Raw genomic sequence first — 17830 nt, 5'->3', positions numbered from 1 at the left:
TAGAACCAGCACCCTTATTTTGGGATTACTTCTGCACATTCAGTGAGTGTGCAAGCCAAGTTTCAGCCTCACTGGGAAACCTCTATATCCAGAAAAGCCTAGCACCCTCTATTGTACTCTGTCAGCTGAAAAATCCCTATAAAGAAAGCATGAAATGTCTTATGGAGTAAATCGTTACCATGCTAACCTTGCTGCAGCAGCAAACTCTAGGAACCATAAAGGAATTACTGATGTTTACAAGCTGAAAGTGGTAGAATCAAGTCCTGAATCTGTATAAACATGCCTGATGGGTTATGATCCCATCCAACCCTCAGAAACAAAAATCCAACCAAAAAAAACAGGAAGCAAAGGAAAACTGCCTTACATGGCCAACAGCTCACAGCTGATCACACATAGTTGTTCTCATGCCAGCTTTCCTTGGTGTGTTCTCTCCCATAACTATCTTGGTATTTATACAGAACAAGCACTGAAACAAAAGCTGTGGAAAGATATGTTCTTGTAGGCTTTCTTCCAGGAAACGCAAGTCCCCCCACCTGATTGTGGTAGGATGCTTTGAAGATGTATCAGCCCCAGACCCTGCAGAAAGCAAACATGGCAGCATAGGAAGAAAAAAAAATCCAGCACACAACTCAGAACTGTTATTTTTAATATATATATATATTTAAAGAATTAAAACTACAACAGGCTCCTTCAGAAGAGTATTTCTATACTTGGTCTTTTAGGAAAAGAAAAAAAAAAAAAAAAAGGACAAATTATTCCTTTTATTGTGCACTTTGTACATTTCATGCAAGAGGACAGAAGGTAAAGCTCATTGTGATCCTTTCCACATAAAGAAATAAAGCATATCCCCGGGTACCAGTGTGTTTAGGCACACACTGAAGTTGCGTGGATTCAACTTGAAGAACATCATGCAGCCAAGCAGCCCCTGTTGCTCCAGGTTTAGACAGCTAAATTGTGTCCAGCACCCTCTGTCCCGTATCCCCATGCTCAGTATAGCAAGGCACCGAGGAGCTGTTAAGCCACACAGCACAGAGAGACCAGCAGCCCTGAGGTATGTGAACTTCTGCATTAAACATGCAATCATGTATAAGGCAACAAAAAGGAGAAGTCCTTTGAGAAGACCTGACCAGGAAATCGGTTTCATGGCTCCACAGCTAAGTTTGTTTCCAGTGGTGTGCAGACAGAACTAGACAGACCCTGCAGAGTTACTGCTGAGGATGCCTCTAGGAGTCAGAGTGAGGAAGTCAGAACAAATATTTTGTTGTCAAGCCTGCTAGAGCAGAGGGAGAAGTAATTAAGATAGAGAGTTGACGATTTCCCTTTCATTTTTACTGCCACTCAAATCCCTGCTGAAAACAGATGCTACATTTGGATCTAGCATCGATACATGTCCAAAGTTCAGGGATTCCCAGAAGTTAATCAAATGGGACTATCTGCAGCCTACCACAGACAAGTTATACCACGAGCCTAAAAAACCACAAGCCCCTCATTGGAGAGGTGGTGGAAGAGCTGTCTGACTTCCTTCCGATCCTCAACAGTATTGCAGGGTGAGAGACTTGCCAGCAGGTTTGTAGTGGCACAGCCCTTTGCTGGGTTTCTGTTCTGTGAACTGCTGCACCACACAAATCAGCACCAAACAGCAGAGCAAAGCCAGACCCATGATGTAATCGATGGTGCTCCTCTATGTAGTCAGCTCCCAGAGAAACATTACTGGAATTAAATCTAAATTACAAGTTTAATCGCCATTAATAAAAGACTTCAGAAACAGGCCAAAGTGTACCCTTAGCTCTGAACACAAGCCAGCACGCCCAAAGCTTTGCATAGCTCCCCTTGGCACAAGTGTTTTTTAGTTATTTGGAGAGCAGAAGGCTCCAGGCTCTCCCAGATGGCTGCACATAGGAAGCACTTCAAATCAAAAGTTTCTTGCAATGCAGATCGCCCTCTGTCCAGTTCCATTGCTTTTACTCTTTTTCTTCCCCTGAGCGTGAAAATCAGATATATGTCCAAGGAGTTTGCTTATTAAAAGAATAAATTTTTAGTAGGTGCTTTCTGAATGCACAAATAATTATCAGAGTCCTCAAACACTTTCTTAAAATGAAGAAGCACTGCAGTTCTGTGTCGCTGAGAATAACTGAAAACACCGACTGCCGCGCTGGCCAGACTGACAGCATCTTCTGCCTGGAGAACCTAGAGAACAGGATGGACAGCATCAAAATCACAGCTCCAGCTCACACAAGGACAGAAGGGCTGACAAAATTGTCACTCCCACCCCGTCACCTCAAGTGTCCTTTCCCCTAAATGGTGGCCTTTCTTTCTCCACTGTCCCTCTGTTGAAGTTGCATCTCTTGTTAAGCCCTTTCTCCATCAAACTCGAGTACTTACCGTGGCTATTAGTGGTGTATCAAGCTGTAGCCATCAATTGTGGCATAATCAGGGTCACCTAAAACACAAAGCACAAAAATATTAGGTCTGCCCATGGGAAGTGCTTGTTAAGAGGCTTCATGCAGGGCAAGACCACCATGCACTGGCCACCTCTGTTATAAAGGAGCCAGGGATGGGGCTCAAAGAGATGAGTTGATTTGCCTAAGAAGCAAAGCAGAATTTAGTTTTACTGAGTCCCACTGCGTTATCCCATCCCTGAAGTCGTCTGGAAATGACGAATCACATGCTGTTTAAACAGAGAAGGGCCTAAAATGCAGAGACTGGTGAGACACCAAGCTTAGGCAATGTGCACGCAAAGGGCTTTGATCAGAACTTATAGGTGAAATTTTGCCACCAGAGTCAGTAGCCAACTTCCCAGCATCTTTCCATGGGGACTGGACTTATAGGAGGAGCTGGGCCTCGAGCAATCCCTTTAGACAGATGAAGCTCGTGGTCCTATGGGGAAGAGCAAGATCAGAGAGATCCTCTGTGGGAGCAGAAGCCACCTAAGGTAAGGAACTCACCTGGCCCACTGGTTGGGGTGGGTAGAGGCGCTCTCCTGCTCAAAAAGAAACAGAGGTGAGGACCTGCATGGCTATGGGGCTCCCTCCCATCCAAGGGCACCTGCCCAGGCCATTATTCTGGCTCTGTGGCTCCCAAACCACCCTCCTGGAACTCACAGGAGGGCAAGAGGTTTGGCCAGCCTGGGCTTTCTGGAGGCCTGGCCATGTTTTGGGTCATTCACCAACAGCCTGCTTGGCAGACACAGGAATTGAGGCTGCTACAGTGAGGAAGAGGAAAAAGTCACCAAAAAACACTGCATTGGCAAAACATTCATGAGTGAGCCTCGGGGCATGCCTTTTACATGCCTCTGCCCAGGTGAGCCATCAGGAAGCCATAATTAGGCATGACTCTTCTCCTGACGCAACAGCCGGAGGTGCACACTCATCCTTGGCAAGAGTCTTTAGCCCTGAATCCTCATCTTCCTCGTGGCCGAGGCATCTTTCACCCTGACCTCAATTCTCTCCAGGCTGCCTTGCTTTTCTGCTGCCTGGGTACCGCAGCCCCTCACCTCAACCCAAAGGACTTGTGGAAGAGGCTTGGCACAAGGAAAACTGAGCACAACCTCACCACAAGCACCTTCAGAACAAGATTCCCAGCCTCAGGAAGGGAAAAATCACCTCAAAAGACAAATAAGAGCAAAAAGCTCTGGGTGGACTTGAGGGCTTCCTTGAACATGATGTAGCAGGCATCATGCTGGAATAATTTCTGCTGGAGAGAGCAATGGGCTACATAGCATGGGAAATATTTTCCTGTAATACTCCCAAAGCTTCCAACAGACCAAAAGTAATAAAATATGGTTTTGTTTATTCGTTTTTTGTTTTGGTTTGGTTTTTAGACAGCATCAGTTGCAACAGCAATTGCAAATTATGTCCCTTACCGTGATATAGGTACGGAAACCGGACTTCTCACAGGAGTGGCGTTTCTCTGTGTGTTGTAGTAGTTTTCATAAACAACAGGAGCTAGGAAGAGTTAACAGCAGTAAAGCACAGACCTTTCACAAGGTGCTACTCGACAACCCCAATATTCAGCTGCTAAGCTTTTCCCTGCTCTCTGGAAAGGTGTTTGAAATGTTACAGAAAGGGGAGATCATCGTCAGAGGCTTGTGGTAAGTGGCAGAGGGACTGGTGCTGCTTGCTGGGGAACGAAAGGAAGGATGTTACAAAATCAGTAGGTTTTGCATCTGAATTGATGCTGATCCAGGCAGCAGCACCATGAGGAGTAAAAGCAAGTCAGTGCTACTTCAGGAGGTTGCACCAAGCTCTCACCTGGGGCTGAACTTCCAGTTTTGCGCAAATTTACAAAAAAATCAATATCCTTCTCAATGCTGCACATTTCTAAACTCTTGCGGATTTCCTCGTATTTCTGCGGGAGAGAAATGACAAGCACTTCTGTGCATTAGGTCAAAAAACAAAAGGACATTTTTCGATCAGTTATCACACATGGGTTGGGAGCCCATTGCTCACCCAGGACCCAGGCTTCAATGGTGCAGGGAACGAGGAAGGAATCCCAAAGAAAACTTAATCTCTAAGAGCTCTGGCCACAGGCTTTCTGCCTGCATGCTCATGTTATCCGATCAAAGCCTGTAGGCCAACTTGAATTAACACAGTTCAGAGCACAGGAAAGCAAACCAGGCTCTCTGCTTTCCCATTCCCAGCCTCAGATATGCAGGAGTCGTAATAATCCTGCGTAATCTTTGGCAAGGTCACCTCCCACTGCATTTCATTTGCCTCTTTTTCAGCCAATTTTCTTCAGCCAGGGAGAGCACTAAGTGCATCTTTATGACGCTGGTGGCAAGGAGCTGAGGACACATCTTCATTCCTGTACTGCCTTCTCACTATTTCTCCAGCCACAGATATGCACAAAAACTTGCACTCAGGGGGTCCTTACCGCATTACAACTACACCCTGACAAAACGACGGGCAAAAGATAACCCAGGTGGGCAGCAGGGGTCCCAAAGGTCTGATCCAAAAGAGACCTCGTAGAGGTCTCAGATCCAAAACAAAAAAATGGATGTGGAGGGACCTCCACCCAGCTCACCTCGTCGTTCTGGACGCAGCCCTGGGAGAGCTGGTTGACATGGAGCCAGAGGGCATTGCGGAAGTAGCTGATGCGCTCGCACTCCTGTGTCTCGAAGAACTGCAACGACATGGGCAGAACAGCATGTCCCCTGCCTGCTCTCCCAAGGGAGAAAGCATCCTTCTGTGCAACCAAAGAAGGCGTTCAGCTCAGGAAGGTCCACAGGTGGCAGTGCCCTGCTACACCCATGTGGAAGGGGCCACCCAGCACCCCTCGGGGAGACCAGACCAGCTTCCTAAAGGCAGTGTGGGTTCCCTGGGCACCCCATGGTCCTGCAGTCTCAGCTCCCTTCTCACCTCCCTTCCACAGGTGCAGAGAAATAAAAAAAAAAATGGCTGGGGATGTATAAAAACGGAGGTGCATTTGGTTGGTCTCCTTCCTGTTTCCTGCCATGCCCTTTTCGTAACCAGTTTAAACCCAAGTCTGTTGAAATTTGCTGTCTGGTGCAGCCAAACCCCATGCACCTTTACACATTTCCAGTGAAAGACAGACTTCCATCCCGAGTGTACGTTTGCATTTGTCATCAGTTACGGCCTTTGCAACGTACTGAGGGGAAAACTTCCACGTAATCTCTCTGTGGAAGTGAAACCCTGGCTTCCCAGCCTGGCCTGCAGAGAGGCTTCCAGAGCCCACAGACACCGCAGGCACCCTCACGTCCCCCTGACATGGCACAGCAAACAGGCAGCAAATTCCACCCCAGTGGGGGAAAGTAAAATAGAGGCATGGGTGCTCTGAACATTTAGGCTGTCAGCATCCAAGGCAGACACTGCAGTCTCATGTCCAGGCCACGACTGAGCCAGGTGGTGGCAGCACCAAACATGCAAGCAGAAAACAGGAAAAAAATATCACTACTGAGCACATTGACTCTGTCAATTTTAAAAGGTGGTGGAAGAAATTAAAAATAGTGCAGTGGAAACTTTGAAGTGGTGGGACCTTGAATCCAGAAACCAAGCAGGAGAAACGTGCAGGGTTACCTGCAACACGTCCTGCTGTTGTCCTGTGAAGGGAATACAGAGCAGAAGGCACGTCTGCTCTGTCCCCAAGCCCTGCAGAAAGGGGGCGAACATCTAGAGGACCACAGTGCCATGTGAAGGAAGTTTGTGGTATTTACCTCACAAGCCTTGATGTGCTCTTTCAGCCATTCTTCCCTGATCTTCTCCAGTGCGGTAATACTCTGCTGGTAACCCCTGTCTGTGAGAGAAATCAAATTGTCAATTGGGTAACATTAATTTTAAAAAAACTCCTTCACTAGGAGGCACCATGTCCAGCATAAAATGGCTGGGATGCCACAGAGAACCCAGCAGCAATGTGTGAGCTCAGCTGCTGGTGGGCGATGCATCGGGATGGGAGCCCCACAGCAGCCGTGGCGGGGCCATGCAGCCTTCTGCAGGGCAGGAGCCACCTCCTGTACCTCTGGACACATTTCCGAGGAGCTGCAGCTCCCGTGTGCCGTGTCACAGCTCCCAGCCCATCTCCTCCTACCCCCGGAGGTGCTCCCCTCGTCCCCAAAATGCAGCCAGCACGCTTCATCTCCACGCTCACCTGAATCCTCCAGGGCTGATTTCGTCTGGGCCAACTTCAGGAAGAGCTGCCAAAATTGGGGGAGAGAAGGAAGGTGTAGGAGAGCCCTGGTGCATTGACATGGGAGTGCAGGCCCCAGAGCTGAGAGAAGGGACATGGGGCAGGAGACCAGCCAGAAGAGACATCCCTTTGCCTGGCAGCACGGCCCCTGCCTCTCCTTTACCTTCTCCTGCTGCTTCTGCGTGACCAGGTTGGCGTTGCGGTGCACCGCCTGTTCTGCTTCGTCTTTATCCCTGCAGCGCTGCTCATAGAGCCGCTTGGCCTAGGGGAGACACCAGACAGGGCAGGAACATGTTAGGAAGCAAAAGAGATGAAAATCCAGCTGACAGGTGATGCGCCGGGTCCCGGACACCCCATCCCTACTGCCTGGGCAGCACTGTGCTCACAGCAGGGGCGGTTCTTTGCTCAGAACAAAAAGCTCGAGGCTACTGAGTCCAGGACATTTAAACCTCTTGTATCTGAGCCAGCATTTCCCCTCCATGCTCCTCAAGCTTTGTTGAACACACTCTTCACATTGTTAATGTGAAAGGGGAGGGAGGAAGGCCCTCACGCATAGGCCTGTCCTCGCTCCATGTGCGCGTTTTGGCAGTGTTAGCCCCTACGGCAAGAGACAGCAGTACACTTGCTTTACCTCCATGGTCTTCTTGTACTGCAAATTCCTGTTCTTGTGAATCGCCTCCATTATGAGCTCTATCTGTGGAGACAACAGACCCCGAGTCAGCGCATCAGTGACCGTCAGAGCTCTGGGATGAACTACGGTATGGTATGGCCTCCATGGGCTCTGGCAGAATTGGCAAGCCCTCTCCCCTCTGCTCGGTCCATATCAGCCCCTGGCTCTGACAGCTTCCCCTCATTTTCCAGACAAGGGAATCTCGAGCCAGAAGACGTTAAAGAGCTTGCTAATTTTACCAAACCCTATGTAGACCATACAGCACTACACATACACCTTAACAACCCCCCTAGTCAAGGCTGGAGGGAGCCCCCACTGTCTCTGGCCCCAAACGACCCTGAAGGACAGCACGTGGCAGCGAGAAGAAGGAAGTCAGGGGTTGCTGCACAGCTCTCCAGCACAGTTGCAACACGTAGGAAAGAGCTCAGGACTTCCTGGCACTGGTGGGCACGGAGCAGGCTGGGGCACAGGGGGGGACGGGGGACAGGGGCAGCCCAACTGTGGAGGTTCCTCCTGCAGTGCCCTCAGCTCCTGACCTTCTTCCGATGCAGCTTTTGCTTCTCCCTGAATTCCTCCATTTTCTTGGCTTCCTCCCGAAGGGTTTGAGCCAGCTGGATGTGACCTTGTCCCACATTGTCTATCTCTGCAAAGAAAAGAAATATACATATATATATATTCCTAAAAAGGCTCTTGCGTAAGCCAGCTTTTCTAGCTGACATCAGAGTGACCAGAGACCCCTTCCACCCGTGGTCCCACCTCATGAATTCCCCTGCAGAAACCTGAAAGCAACAGCACTTCCTACACCCTACACAGGGTCTGCCTATGTAAGAGTGATTCATCATCGGTCATGCTGGGGCCTGCGCTTCCATTTAAGTAAATCGTACCAAGAGAAGTTATTCAAATGAGCACAGTCACTTTTCCTCCTAATCTGGATTAATTCAGGCATGTTTCAGCACATCACACCCTAAAGCGTCTGTCTGAATGAAGCATTCCCCCAGGCTAGCAGAGAAGCAACTTGGGGCAGAGAAAAACTATTGCTAAATAAACCTCAGGCTCATTTTCGGTGTCACACTGAGCTAGCCCTGCTGGAGGAGAGCAGCCATACAATAAAGCACCCAGCCAGCAAGCAAAGCAGCAGCTCACAAAGGCAGCTAAGAAAAACTGTGGTTCAAGAGCTAACACCCAGAGCTATTTCACACCCATAGTGATTAAAGCGTCAGCTACTGCAGGCAGAGCCTCGTTAGAGCATCAGCCCAGGAGCACAGCAGCAGAAATATCTGGCCAGTGTGGATGGTGGTGGAGCTGTGGCTGCCAGACTTCAGCACTGGGCAGCAGAATGGTGAGGAACGGTTACTGCATATTGGCCAAACCCTCATCACTTGGACGCTCTGATTACTGCACATTTGTCTCAAAAGGGCAGGATGAGCCAGTCCAAAACAACCCAGATGAGCTTTCCACAGACAGCTTCAGATGTTGCACAACTCTGAAGCTGCCCCAAAAGCCCAACAGATCCCCAGAGGGACTTGCCATGACTTCCCTCTGGTAACTATGCCCTGGAACACTCTATCCCAAACTCCATGCACTGTGCTGAGCAAGACCACAAGGACAGCCTACACCTGATCCTGGTATCAAACACTTATGGAGATTTCTCTGTTTCTTCCCAAATATCTCTGTTTCTTCCCAAGCAGTAGCCTGAAGGCTTCAGCACTGCCAAGTGTCCTGATAGATGAAGAAGAAGGATTACTTACGTTGCTTGAAAACATCCAGAGATCTCTTCAGGGTGCTGAAAAACACAAGAACAGCATTAAAAGAATAAGAAAGCAGTGCCAGATGCAGGCATGGGCTTTAGTGGTGACAGCAGGGCACTTCTGAACTGGCAAGGGAGTCCCTCACTCAAGACCAGCCAGATCAGCCTGGAGCAGGTTTATCTACCCTCTTTACACTTCCAGCTCTTTCCTTACCAGCGAGTATAATGCTGTCCACTTGGTTTGAGATCTACCTTAAGCCTTCTTCCTGGACAGTGAACACTATTAAATATTCTGAGTTTCAAGACAAATGTCCTGTGTAATCTCCAAAGAGTATCAGTTGGGACACATGAACAATTTTTTTATATGTAGTATGGGCAAGTGGTTGGAAATGTAGGGAACTTTCCTCCCTATTAAGATAATGAAACAATGTAAGTGACTGACTAATATAGAGCTGTAAACAAATGAGCAGAGAACACCAAACCAGGCATGTATGAAGCACAGCAGGAAGTAGACGGTTCCCAGGGCAATGGGGAAATGGAGATCCACAAATGGAGCCAACTGCAGCGGCTGCAGCACCCGTGTAGGGTGGCAACGTGCTGGGTTTGAACATCCGTGTGGTTTGACTCAAGGAAGTACGTGTACTTCCCTCTGGCCACAGAAACAGTGAGGAGCAAACCCAAGGTCTCATGATGCTCGGCTCTCTGCTGAACCACCAGCCCACATCTCGCCTGAGCGTCCACAATACTTTGGATACTCTACGGCAGGTGAGAAGTTGGTGGAGTCCAACTCGGTATCGGCAAAAGCCAGCACAACTGGGCACCATTCATCCACAGGACTGAACATCTGGTGACATCCCAATCACATTTGAACACTGGTTTGTCTCTCTCAGCCTCCTTCCCCCGCCCTCCTCCTTCATTGCCCCAATTACAGATACCTATAAAAGACACTGGGCTCTGAACTTACTTCAGCTCCGTCTGCCCACAGGGCTTCTTCTTCGACAGGTTAATGAGCTCTTTGCCATACTTTTCTTCTATAATCGCTCTGTTGAGGAAAGAGAGAAATGAGAGGAAATTCTCATTTCAGAAAATGAAAGTTGCTTGCAGCAGAGGCCAAGAGCAGGAGGAGTTTCACATGAGACATCCCCTGAGCACGGACGAGGGAATAGCGGGTGCACAGAACACGCTGGGCTGCAGACAGGCTGACAGCACAGGCATCCACCTCCCTGACCACCACAAACTGCCCCTGGGCTTGTGGCTTGCTGTGTGCATGCTCAGAGTCCTGCCAGCTCCTGAGCTGGTGGAGGTGGCACGGGAAGGGCGCGCAGTCATGCTGCAGGATGGACCCACAGGGAGCATTGGAACGGACCTACAAAGATCATCAAGTCCTGCTGCCTGAGCACTTCAGGGCTAGCCAAACGTGCTCAACAGGCTAAATATAAAGACTGCTGTAGAATGACCTGGAATTAATGTAATTTTGTTATCGACTGGAGAAAACAAGCCTTGAATACAAGACTTGGGATGAAATAGTCTGGAATAAATGTGATGGGCATGCAGAGCAGGACGGCCTGAAATTTAAAGTGTCTGAACTATCAACACAGACATCTGCACTTGCATTAGAGATACAGACATTTCAGGAAGCCATTTGTTTTATTCTGCAACTCCTTGAGGAGGAGAAGCAGGGAGGGAAGTGCTGGTCTCTTCCCACTGGGAACTGATGGCAGGACCTGCATGAACAGCACAAAGCTGTGCCGGGGAGGCTCAGTACTTCCTACAGAGGTGGTCGATGCCCCATGCCTGCCAGTGTTCAGGAGGCATTTGGACAGTGCCCTCAATAACAAAGCTTCTGGGCTTTGTGGCTAGCACCACCCTCACAGCTGAGGATCCCCAGGTATGGATTTCATTCCAGCCATGCAGAGAAAGAACGGTGTGAAAAAACAAGTTCCTCATCAGTCAAAAGTGAAAGATGCTTCAACCCAGTGGACAGAAACATGATGGAAACCCAAATAGGAATACAAGAAATAGAAGAAGTGCCTCTGCCTCGCTTCCCAGATTCAGCCAAACCCGTTTTCAGAGGCCGTTCTGTACCTTTCCTTCAGAAAGTCTTCAAACTCTTTGCAGTTCTTCCTGCCGTCGTTCAAATGTTGAATGATGCTGTCATAGCCAACTGTGCTCGTCAGGTCTGTGCTCTGAAAACACAAGAACAGGATTGACATCCCTGTAGGGGCAGTCCATGCCCACTGCCACCCTCACAGGCACTTATACAAGCGATGGCTCGGCTGGGAGCAAGTGTGCCAGGGCCTCTTTCTGGTTTGCCCATAAATTATACAAAATAAACTCTTTTTTTTTCTTTTTGGGGTGGGAGAGGGTCTGGAATGAAGAGAATGAAGGACCTTTGTGTCCTTCACAGGTCAGAAGAGCTCAGACCTGCCACATCCTGGTGATCTCCCCCCATTCTCAGCACCTCTGGCCCTGCAGCGCACTGAGCCCCCCTAAAACTCCTACAGCACTTTCCCTCCTCCCACCTTGTAAAGACCATCCTCATAAAATCCAGCCTGCCTTACTCTTGCTTCTCCCAGCCTCTGCAGGCACCAGGACGGATCTCGGTCAGCGCCAACTTGCAGTTGTCTGCCTGGTCACCATCCCCACACCCGGCCTCGTTGCAGGAACCCACACCCAGGCCGGGGGGAGAGCTGAGCAGCCCTTTCTCCACGGCATCACCAAGCTTCCTATGAGCTTCCCCGGCTGCCCACACAGCCCTGAGTGACTGCTGCTGCAGCAGCCTCCTCTCCATCCTCAGGAAAAGCCACCCTGTCCCGCACACGTCAGTCCAAAACTCCAACACAAAGACCACTTCCCTCAGCAGCAGGTCCTTCCCCACCCCTGTTCTGTGCCCTTCAGCATGTCACACTTCTTCACGTCCCCCAAAACACCACGGCCAAGTCCCATCTTCCAAGCCAGGGCTCTCAGCCCCGCAGTGCTACCCGCACTGGGGAGCAGCTTCCCATAGACTTCTGAAGGACCATGGCTTTCCCTCAAATTATTCTCAAAAATAGGGATTTTCCTGTGATGGTTATTTAAAAAAAAAAAAAAAAGAAATGTGACAATGATGTAGCAGGGCTAGGATGAAGGCTGAATAACTCCACCCCATTCTCTCCTTACTCCTGTGCTGGGAAGCACCTGAGGATAAAAAAAATTTTGTCCTATACCCGCTGAGGATTTGCCACCCTGAAGACCTGGAGCAGGGCTCCGAAGTGCTGTGACGTTACGAGAGGGATGCTCTGACCGCAAACCCTCCTGCTCTGGAAGAAGCCCAAAGCGGATGCAGGAGGAGAGCAAAACTGCCCGCTGTCCCCTGCAGAAAGGTCTGGCTGGCACTGCAGGAGCAGCACAGGCAGGAGCAGAATAGGGAAACGGGCTGCAGAAAGGAAGCAATGGCAAAAGCAGATATGAAGCTGCGAGAAAGGAAGCAGAAACCACAAATAATTATTATGAAGCTTAAAAGAGGAATAATGGCAGGATGGAGAGATCCGGGAAACAGTTCCAAGCCATGATGACAGCGTGCAGAGAGCTGGTGCTACAGTGCTGGCAGCAGAGGGGGATTTCTCATAAGTTTGTGCCCAGAGTGAGAGCTGAGGAGGAACAGGGCCAGCATTTGTGACAAATAAAGGATTTCATCATTGTGGACTTCCCCAAGCAACCAAAGATTTGAACACAAGTGGCCAGAAAGCGGGAGATAAAGTGGATATCTGGTGGAGTGGGGCCAGCAGGAGATCCCTGGGAATCCTGGATCAGCTTTGCTCCATCGTGGTGTGCATGGGAAGGAGGAGGAGACTGCACCCAGGACCTAGGGAGATCCTCAAACACTTTCTGTTTCTGTACTGAGCACGAACCTCCTCCCAAAATGAGCTTATTACTGAAACAAAAACGCAACAGGTTCTCTGTTTGCTAACCGGCTCTGCAAAAGCAGGAAGCACGCTTACACTGAAATCACTTTTCATGACAGTTGCAAAACTCAGGAACATCCTAACTTGACTTTTTACCCCAAAATAAAACGGGCAGGGGCAGGCAGGAGGGGCTCCCGGCCCCACGAAGCTGGGCTGGGCAGCGTCACACACCACAAAAACCACCCTGGCAGCGCCCTTCTGGGCAGACGTCAGCACGGAAAGAATACAGGGGAGCAGCGTGACTGCCCACGGGAGGCAGGGAAAGAGGAAAGAGGAAGGGGGATACAGGGAGGACAGAGCCAGGGAGGGAGGACAGGGTTTAAAGCCACTGTAAACTGAGCTGAAGAGGGCTCTGGAGGATGGGATTTTGCACCGAGGCTCCCCAAGCTGTCCCAGCAAACAGCACCTCACCCCTTACGTCCTGATTTCCTTCCAGTTTTTAGCAGTAATAAGGCAGGAGGTTATACAAGAGCAGAGGTTTGCTGTGAAAAGGGGAATAAAAGAAATGGCTGCTCTGCTGCTGTCGTCTTCAGAGAATAAAAGTCAGGCAAAAACTGCTGGGCCAGCTCTGTCGTACCAAAACCAGCAGCACGGTGCCAGCCTTCCCACACCAAAAAAGATGGTGAACGGGCAAATAACTGAGCAGCCTGCTGCTGGAAAGAAGGTAACCTGACCCTCCGGGGCTCCCTGTGCTGACAGGGTCCATTTGGGGTGTAACAGGGAGGTTTCCGTCCCGCTGCACCAAACCAGAGCCCACCTGCAGTGCAGGTCCGCAGGGGCTGCACGGAAAAAGCCGGGACCTGGAAAGCACCAATGCAAATTCCTTCCCTGAGAAATCAGTGGCTCTGCACAGCCCCAGGAGCATCCCAGAGCAAGCACGCATGGGTTATCCCCGTAGGTTTGGCTGTAGGATTTGAAAAAAAGGCCCCAGCCCCACGTTTTGCAGCTGGGGAACTGAGGCAGGGCGACCGGAGTACCGGCCCCAAACCCCGCCTCGCCCGGCCGGGTTAACAGCGGGCGTGCTATTTAGGGGACAGCACCGCCCGTGGAAAATACAGGCGGATGATTTCAAGGTGACAAAGCAGCAGCTGATGTTTCCCGAGTACGCAGGGCTCCAGAGGAGTGGAAACTCCCGTTCCTGCCCTTTCGGAGGGGGAGATGAAATGAGAGGCTTCATGCAACAAGAAGGGCAAGGTGGGATTCGCATCTGCAGCACAGGTGGAGAAGTGCCGCTTCCCTTCTGAAATTTTGGCATTTCAGGTGGCATGAAGTTAAGATGTTTTGGGGATTTTGCTTGTGCTTAAGCAAAAGAAGGGCTGAAATGCTCCCGTGGGCACGCAAAGTCCCTCTTTCACTAAAGGGAAAGCTGTTTGCTTTGATATCTTCTCCATCTTCTTCACATCAATCCCCCTCCAGACACAAGCCCTGTGAAGATAAGGGTGCAGGAGAAAAAGCAACCTGTCCCAACCTCCCCAAAAATGAAAGGTTTGGGGCACACAAAATTTCACAAGTGACTTCAACACTGCCACGCACACGTGGCCACATGCATGTCCCCAGACACATGTCCCTGTCCCTTAGCTTTCAGCCTGAGCAGCCAAACCAGAGCCACGCAGTCACAAGCCCAGGAGCCCAAACCCTCAGCGCTGCTCACGGACCATTACTTGACACGTTTTACTTGTGCAGAGCTTTGTCAGCTCTCCTCAGCTCTGTCTCCTCAGAGAAACGCTGCAGAAGTTGTATGTCTATTTTTGTATTTGGAAACACCGTGCGATGACAAATGGCTGTGCTATTCTTGCTCGCAGCCGACACGATCTCAAAACTGCTCAAGGTCCACCGGAGGTCACCAAGACCGAGAAAAATCTTTGTGCATGTTTCTGCAGGGTGCAGAGGTAACCCAGAGGCTTATCCTTCGTCCCCAGCGGGTAGCTGGAGGACGAGCTCTCATCCACGGCTGGCACCATGCAGAAATCGTGCAGCGTGAGAGCTGCACGGGAACAGCACCGACCATACCCCGAGTCAGCCAAGTGCGTACCCAAATCCACAGGCCAGCCAGGTCCACGAGATGGTCCTCTCCATCTGGTGAACTCCAAGCAGGAACATCAGGGCAGGAAAAACTCATCCCAGGGATGAATACTCACTGCAAATCCCCTCGCCTTAGCACAGCATCCCACGAAAAGGCACCCCAAATGTGAATGTTAAAGCAATCGACTGTCGGGCTCGACGCAACCACACCTAACCAGAACAGCCACCGGCATCCCTGTGAGCCAGCACCTGATGAGCACCTGATGAGCTCATCAGGCTGCCCAGGAAAGCCGGTCCCTTTCGGAGAAGGATGAGCAGAGGAAAATGAAACAGCCCAGCCTGCATAATGCCATGAGACAGCAGCCAGGGAAAGCACCCAGAAGCCTGGCGGGCACCCCCCTTCTGCAGCCCTGCAGAAACACGGAGCAAAAGGAGCTCATCCCCAGCCTCGCAAAGCCCTGTGGATCTGGGCAGGTTAAAAGACAGATAGCAAGCAGGGAGAGCAGATAAAGCTTCATCCCACTGAGGTGTGAACCAGCCCAGTGGGATGAATTTCCCAGTGTGCAAACAAACACGCTTCACCAGCTCTTTCAGACCCTATCCCACATGCTTTGGTAGAAAATTAAACATGCCAGTGCACCTTCTCCTGCAGGAGAGGTGCCGTGGAGTGTTTCAGCAGCATCATTTAGCACCTCATTTTCTTAAGGTGGCTGATAAACATTTGGGAGTGCCTAAGAGGTGCACGCACCTCAGTCTGATATGCAAAGATCACTTAACCAGAGCAGCCTCAGTGGGAGCCAGCAGGTCTCAGCCCTCAGCATCATTTGCTTATCCTCTCAATGTCCTACCAAGTCCTCCTTTTTAAGGCACCCCACCACACTCTGCAGAGGGCAGAGCTTTTGTCTCTGAACACAAAAAAAAATAAGGTTTGTCTGAAGACAAAAAGAAATGGCCAAGAATCTGCCCTCCGGGTTGCAGGCTGTTAGCCAATAGGTCAGACATAAACCTTGTTTTATCACTATCAGATTTCCCTTTTCCCTGCATGGTTTTACAGATGCCTGTGAGCCCCAAGTGCTCTGATGAGACCCAAAGCCCCGCTGTCAGGTTTCCCGAAACACTCTGCCAGAAGGGCTTGCGGAGAAACGGACACTTATCAAGGAAATGGTAAAAATGAAAGGCAAGCTCTCACGCAGTGAAAGGAGAACGGCAGGTTGCAAAAACATGCAAACAGCCCCACGCTTGCTCAACTCTCAGCAGTCGCTGCAGGTCGGGCAAGAGGAACCAAACAGGATTTGGGGTGTATTATTTTTGCACAGCTCTTTGGTGGGTGGCTGCAGCGTACACCGAGATGCTGTAGGGTGAGCAAAAACAACAAATAAGGGAATGGGGGAAAAGGTTCGAGACCGGCTGCAGCCCACGGGGCTGGGGACAGGTAGGGACATGGGGCTGCCGACATTTCTTCAAACCCCGAAATGCAAAATCAAGGCCTAAACGAAGCGGCTAGCCACACGCAGTATTTGTTCGTGCTTATGAAGTGGTGGTTTGTAGGCTTTGGCCCACCAGACAGAGCACGGAAATCCTCTCCCTCTGCCTCCAGCCCCCTGTGCAGCATCCTCCCTCCCCTGCAGCCACCCGGGGCAGCCGCAGCTCTCCCAAAAAGCACCCTGGGCTGTCCTGAGCCCTGTGTAATCCTCTGCATCTGTAATCCTCTGCTTCAGCAAAGCAGCGCTCTCCTTCCTCTTCCCTTTTTGGCTCAAGCAAAGCTAATAAAAGGGGAAAAATCTCAGGAGGAAGTTTGCGCTCCCTCGCTGCCTTACAGCCAGATGAAGCCGGAGCAGCAGCCCCTCTGCACCTGGCCCAAATTTGGGTTTTTCTGTCCACCTCTCACCCCCTCGTCCCTCCCCGCAGGTGATGCACGCTCACTGCTGCCTTCTCCACGGCCAAAATGACCGCAGCGGGTCCTGGAGGCAGCGCTGCCACGCTCCCATCCCCGCTCAGACCCCGCTGGCTTCAGAAAGGAAAAAAAACACGCAGAAAGCTCATTAGCACCAAGAGCTCGAGCCCGGATTATTTACAGATTACCTAGTAATTAGCCTCGCTTGCCGTGAAGGCCACAAGGACCTCTCCTTGTGCCAAAACCCAGCACCGGCTCCTCCAGCACCCGCGCACCTTCTCCCCAGTCCTGCAGGGCTGCGTCCCGGCAGCGCAGCGCAGGACAAACTCCCCCTTTTTTCCCATCCCAAACCCCGACTCACCCAAAAGTGGTCCCTGAAGCGTGCCTCCCGCATGCTGCTGCTGCTGCTGCCGCTGCCCCCTGCTCCCTCCCAGCTCGGCTCGGCTCGGCACGGCCCCGCCTGGCCCCGCCCGGCCCGGGGACAGCCGCAGGGCTTCGGCTTGGAGAGCCGGGACGGGGGCAGAGCCCCGAGGGGTGTGCTCAGCGCGCAGCCCGGCCCCACGCAGGTGGGGAGAGTTTTTTGGGGAGGGTTTTGGGGCGCACAGCCTGCTCCCAGCCCCGGGGAGGTGTCGCTGCTCGAGGTGAGCAACCTCTGGTCTTGGAATAGCGATGGGGGATGAAAGCAGATGGGCAGCGACTGTGCCGATTCGCCCTGGATAAGTCGCTGCCTCTAACGCAGGGATAGCTAAAACAGGCCAGTAATGTGAAAATAAGGCATTTTCCACTTAATTTATCTGCCCAGGGTGGTGCGACACCTACGGCTAAGATGTGCTTGAAGGGCTTTCTCTTTCGCTGCTCGTGGCCACGGTCGCAGCTGGGGCTGGGCTCAAGGCTTTGAGGTTTCAGCAACC

General features: G+C 51.0%; 1 protein-coding gene across 1 annotated transcript; it reads right to left on the bottom strand.

Annotated features, from left to right (window-relative positions):
• Positions 1-772: 772 nt before the first annotated feature.
• Positions 773-17389, bottom strand: PSTPIP2 (proline-serine-threonine phosphatase interacting protein 2). The gene is made up of 15 exons (XM_084305810.1): positions 17281-17389; positions 11145-11245; positions 10024-10101; positions 9061-9095; positions 7849-7955; positions 7274-7336; positions 6806-6904; positions 6604-6649; positions 6173-6252; positions 5023-5121; positions 4251-4347; positions 3863-3944; positions 2946-2980; positions 2383-2440; positions 773-2187 (listed from the first exon to the last, which is right to left on the bottom strand). The coding sequence occupies exons 1-14, from the start codon at positions 17311-17313 to the stop codon at positions 2391-2393; spliced, it is 1005 nt and encodes a 334-aa protein (XP_084161936.1). The 5' UTR covers positions 17314-17389; the 3' UTR covers positions 773-2187; positions 2383-2390.
• Positions 17390-17830: the final 441 nt, after the last annotated feature.

The sequence above is a fragment of the Netta rufina genome (genome assembly GCF_964035555.1).
Source record: "Netta rufina genome assembly, chromosome: Z".
Classification (NCBI taxonomy): Eukaryota; Metazoa; Chordata; class Aves; order Anseriformes; family Anatidae; genus Netta; species Netta rufina.
This window is presented reverse-complemented; position numbering and strand designations above follow the sequence as displayed.

Bases quoted from the DNA above. Each gene is read 5' to 3' on its own strand.
- PSTPIP2 (XM_084305810.1), bottom strand. From the start codon at position 17,313: ATGCGGGAGGCACGCTTCAGGGACCACTTTTGG. The intron at 7,956-9,060 runs GTAAGTAATCCT...TTTTCTTTGCAG, and splicing joins TCTGGATGTTTTCAAGCAAC to AGATAGACAATGTGGGACAA. The intron at 2,981-3,862 runs GTAAGGGACATA...CTTTTTGAGCAG, and splicing joins GTTTCCGTACCTATATCACG to GAGAGCGCCTCTACCCACCC.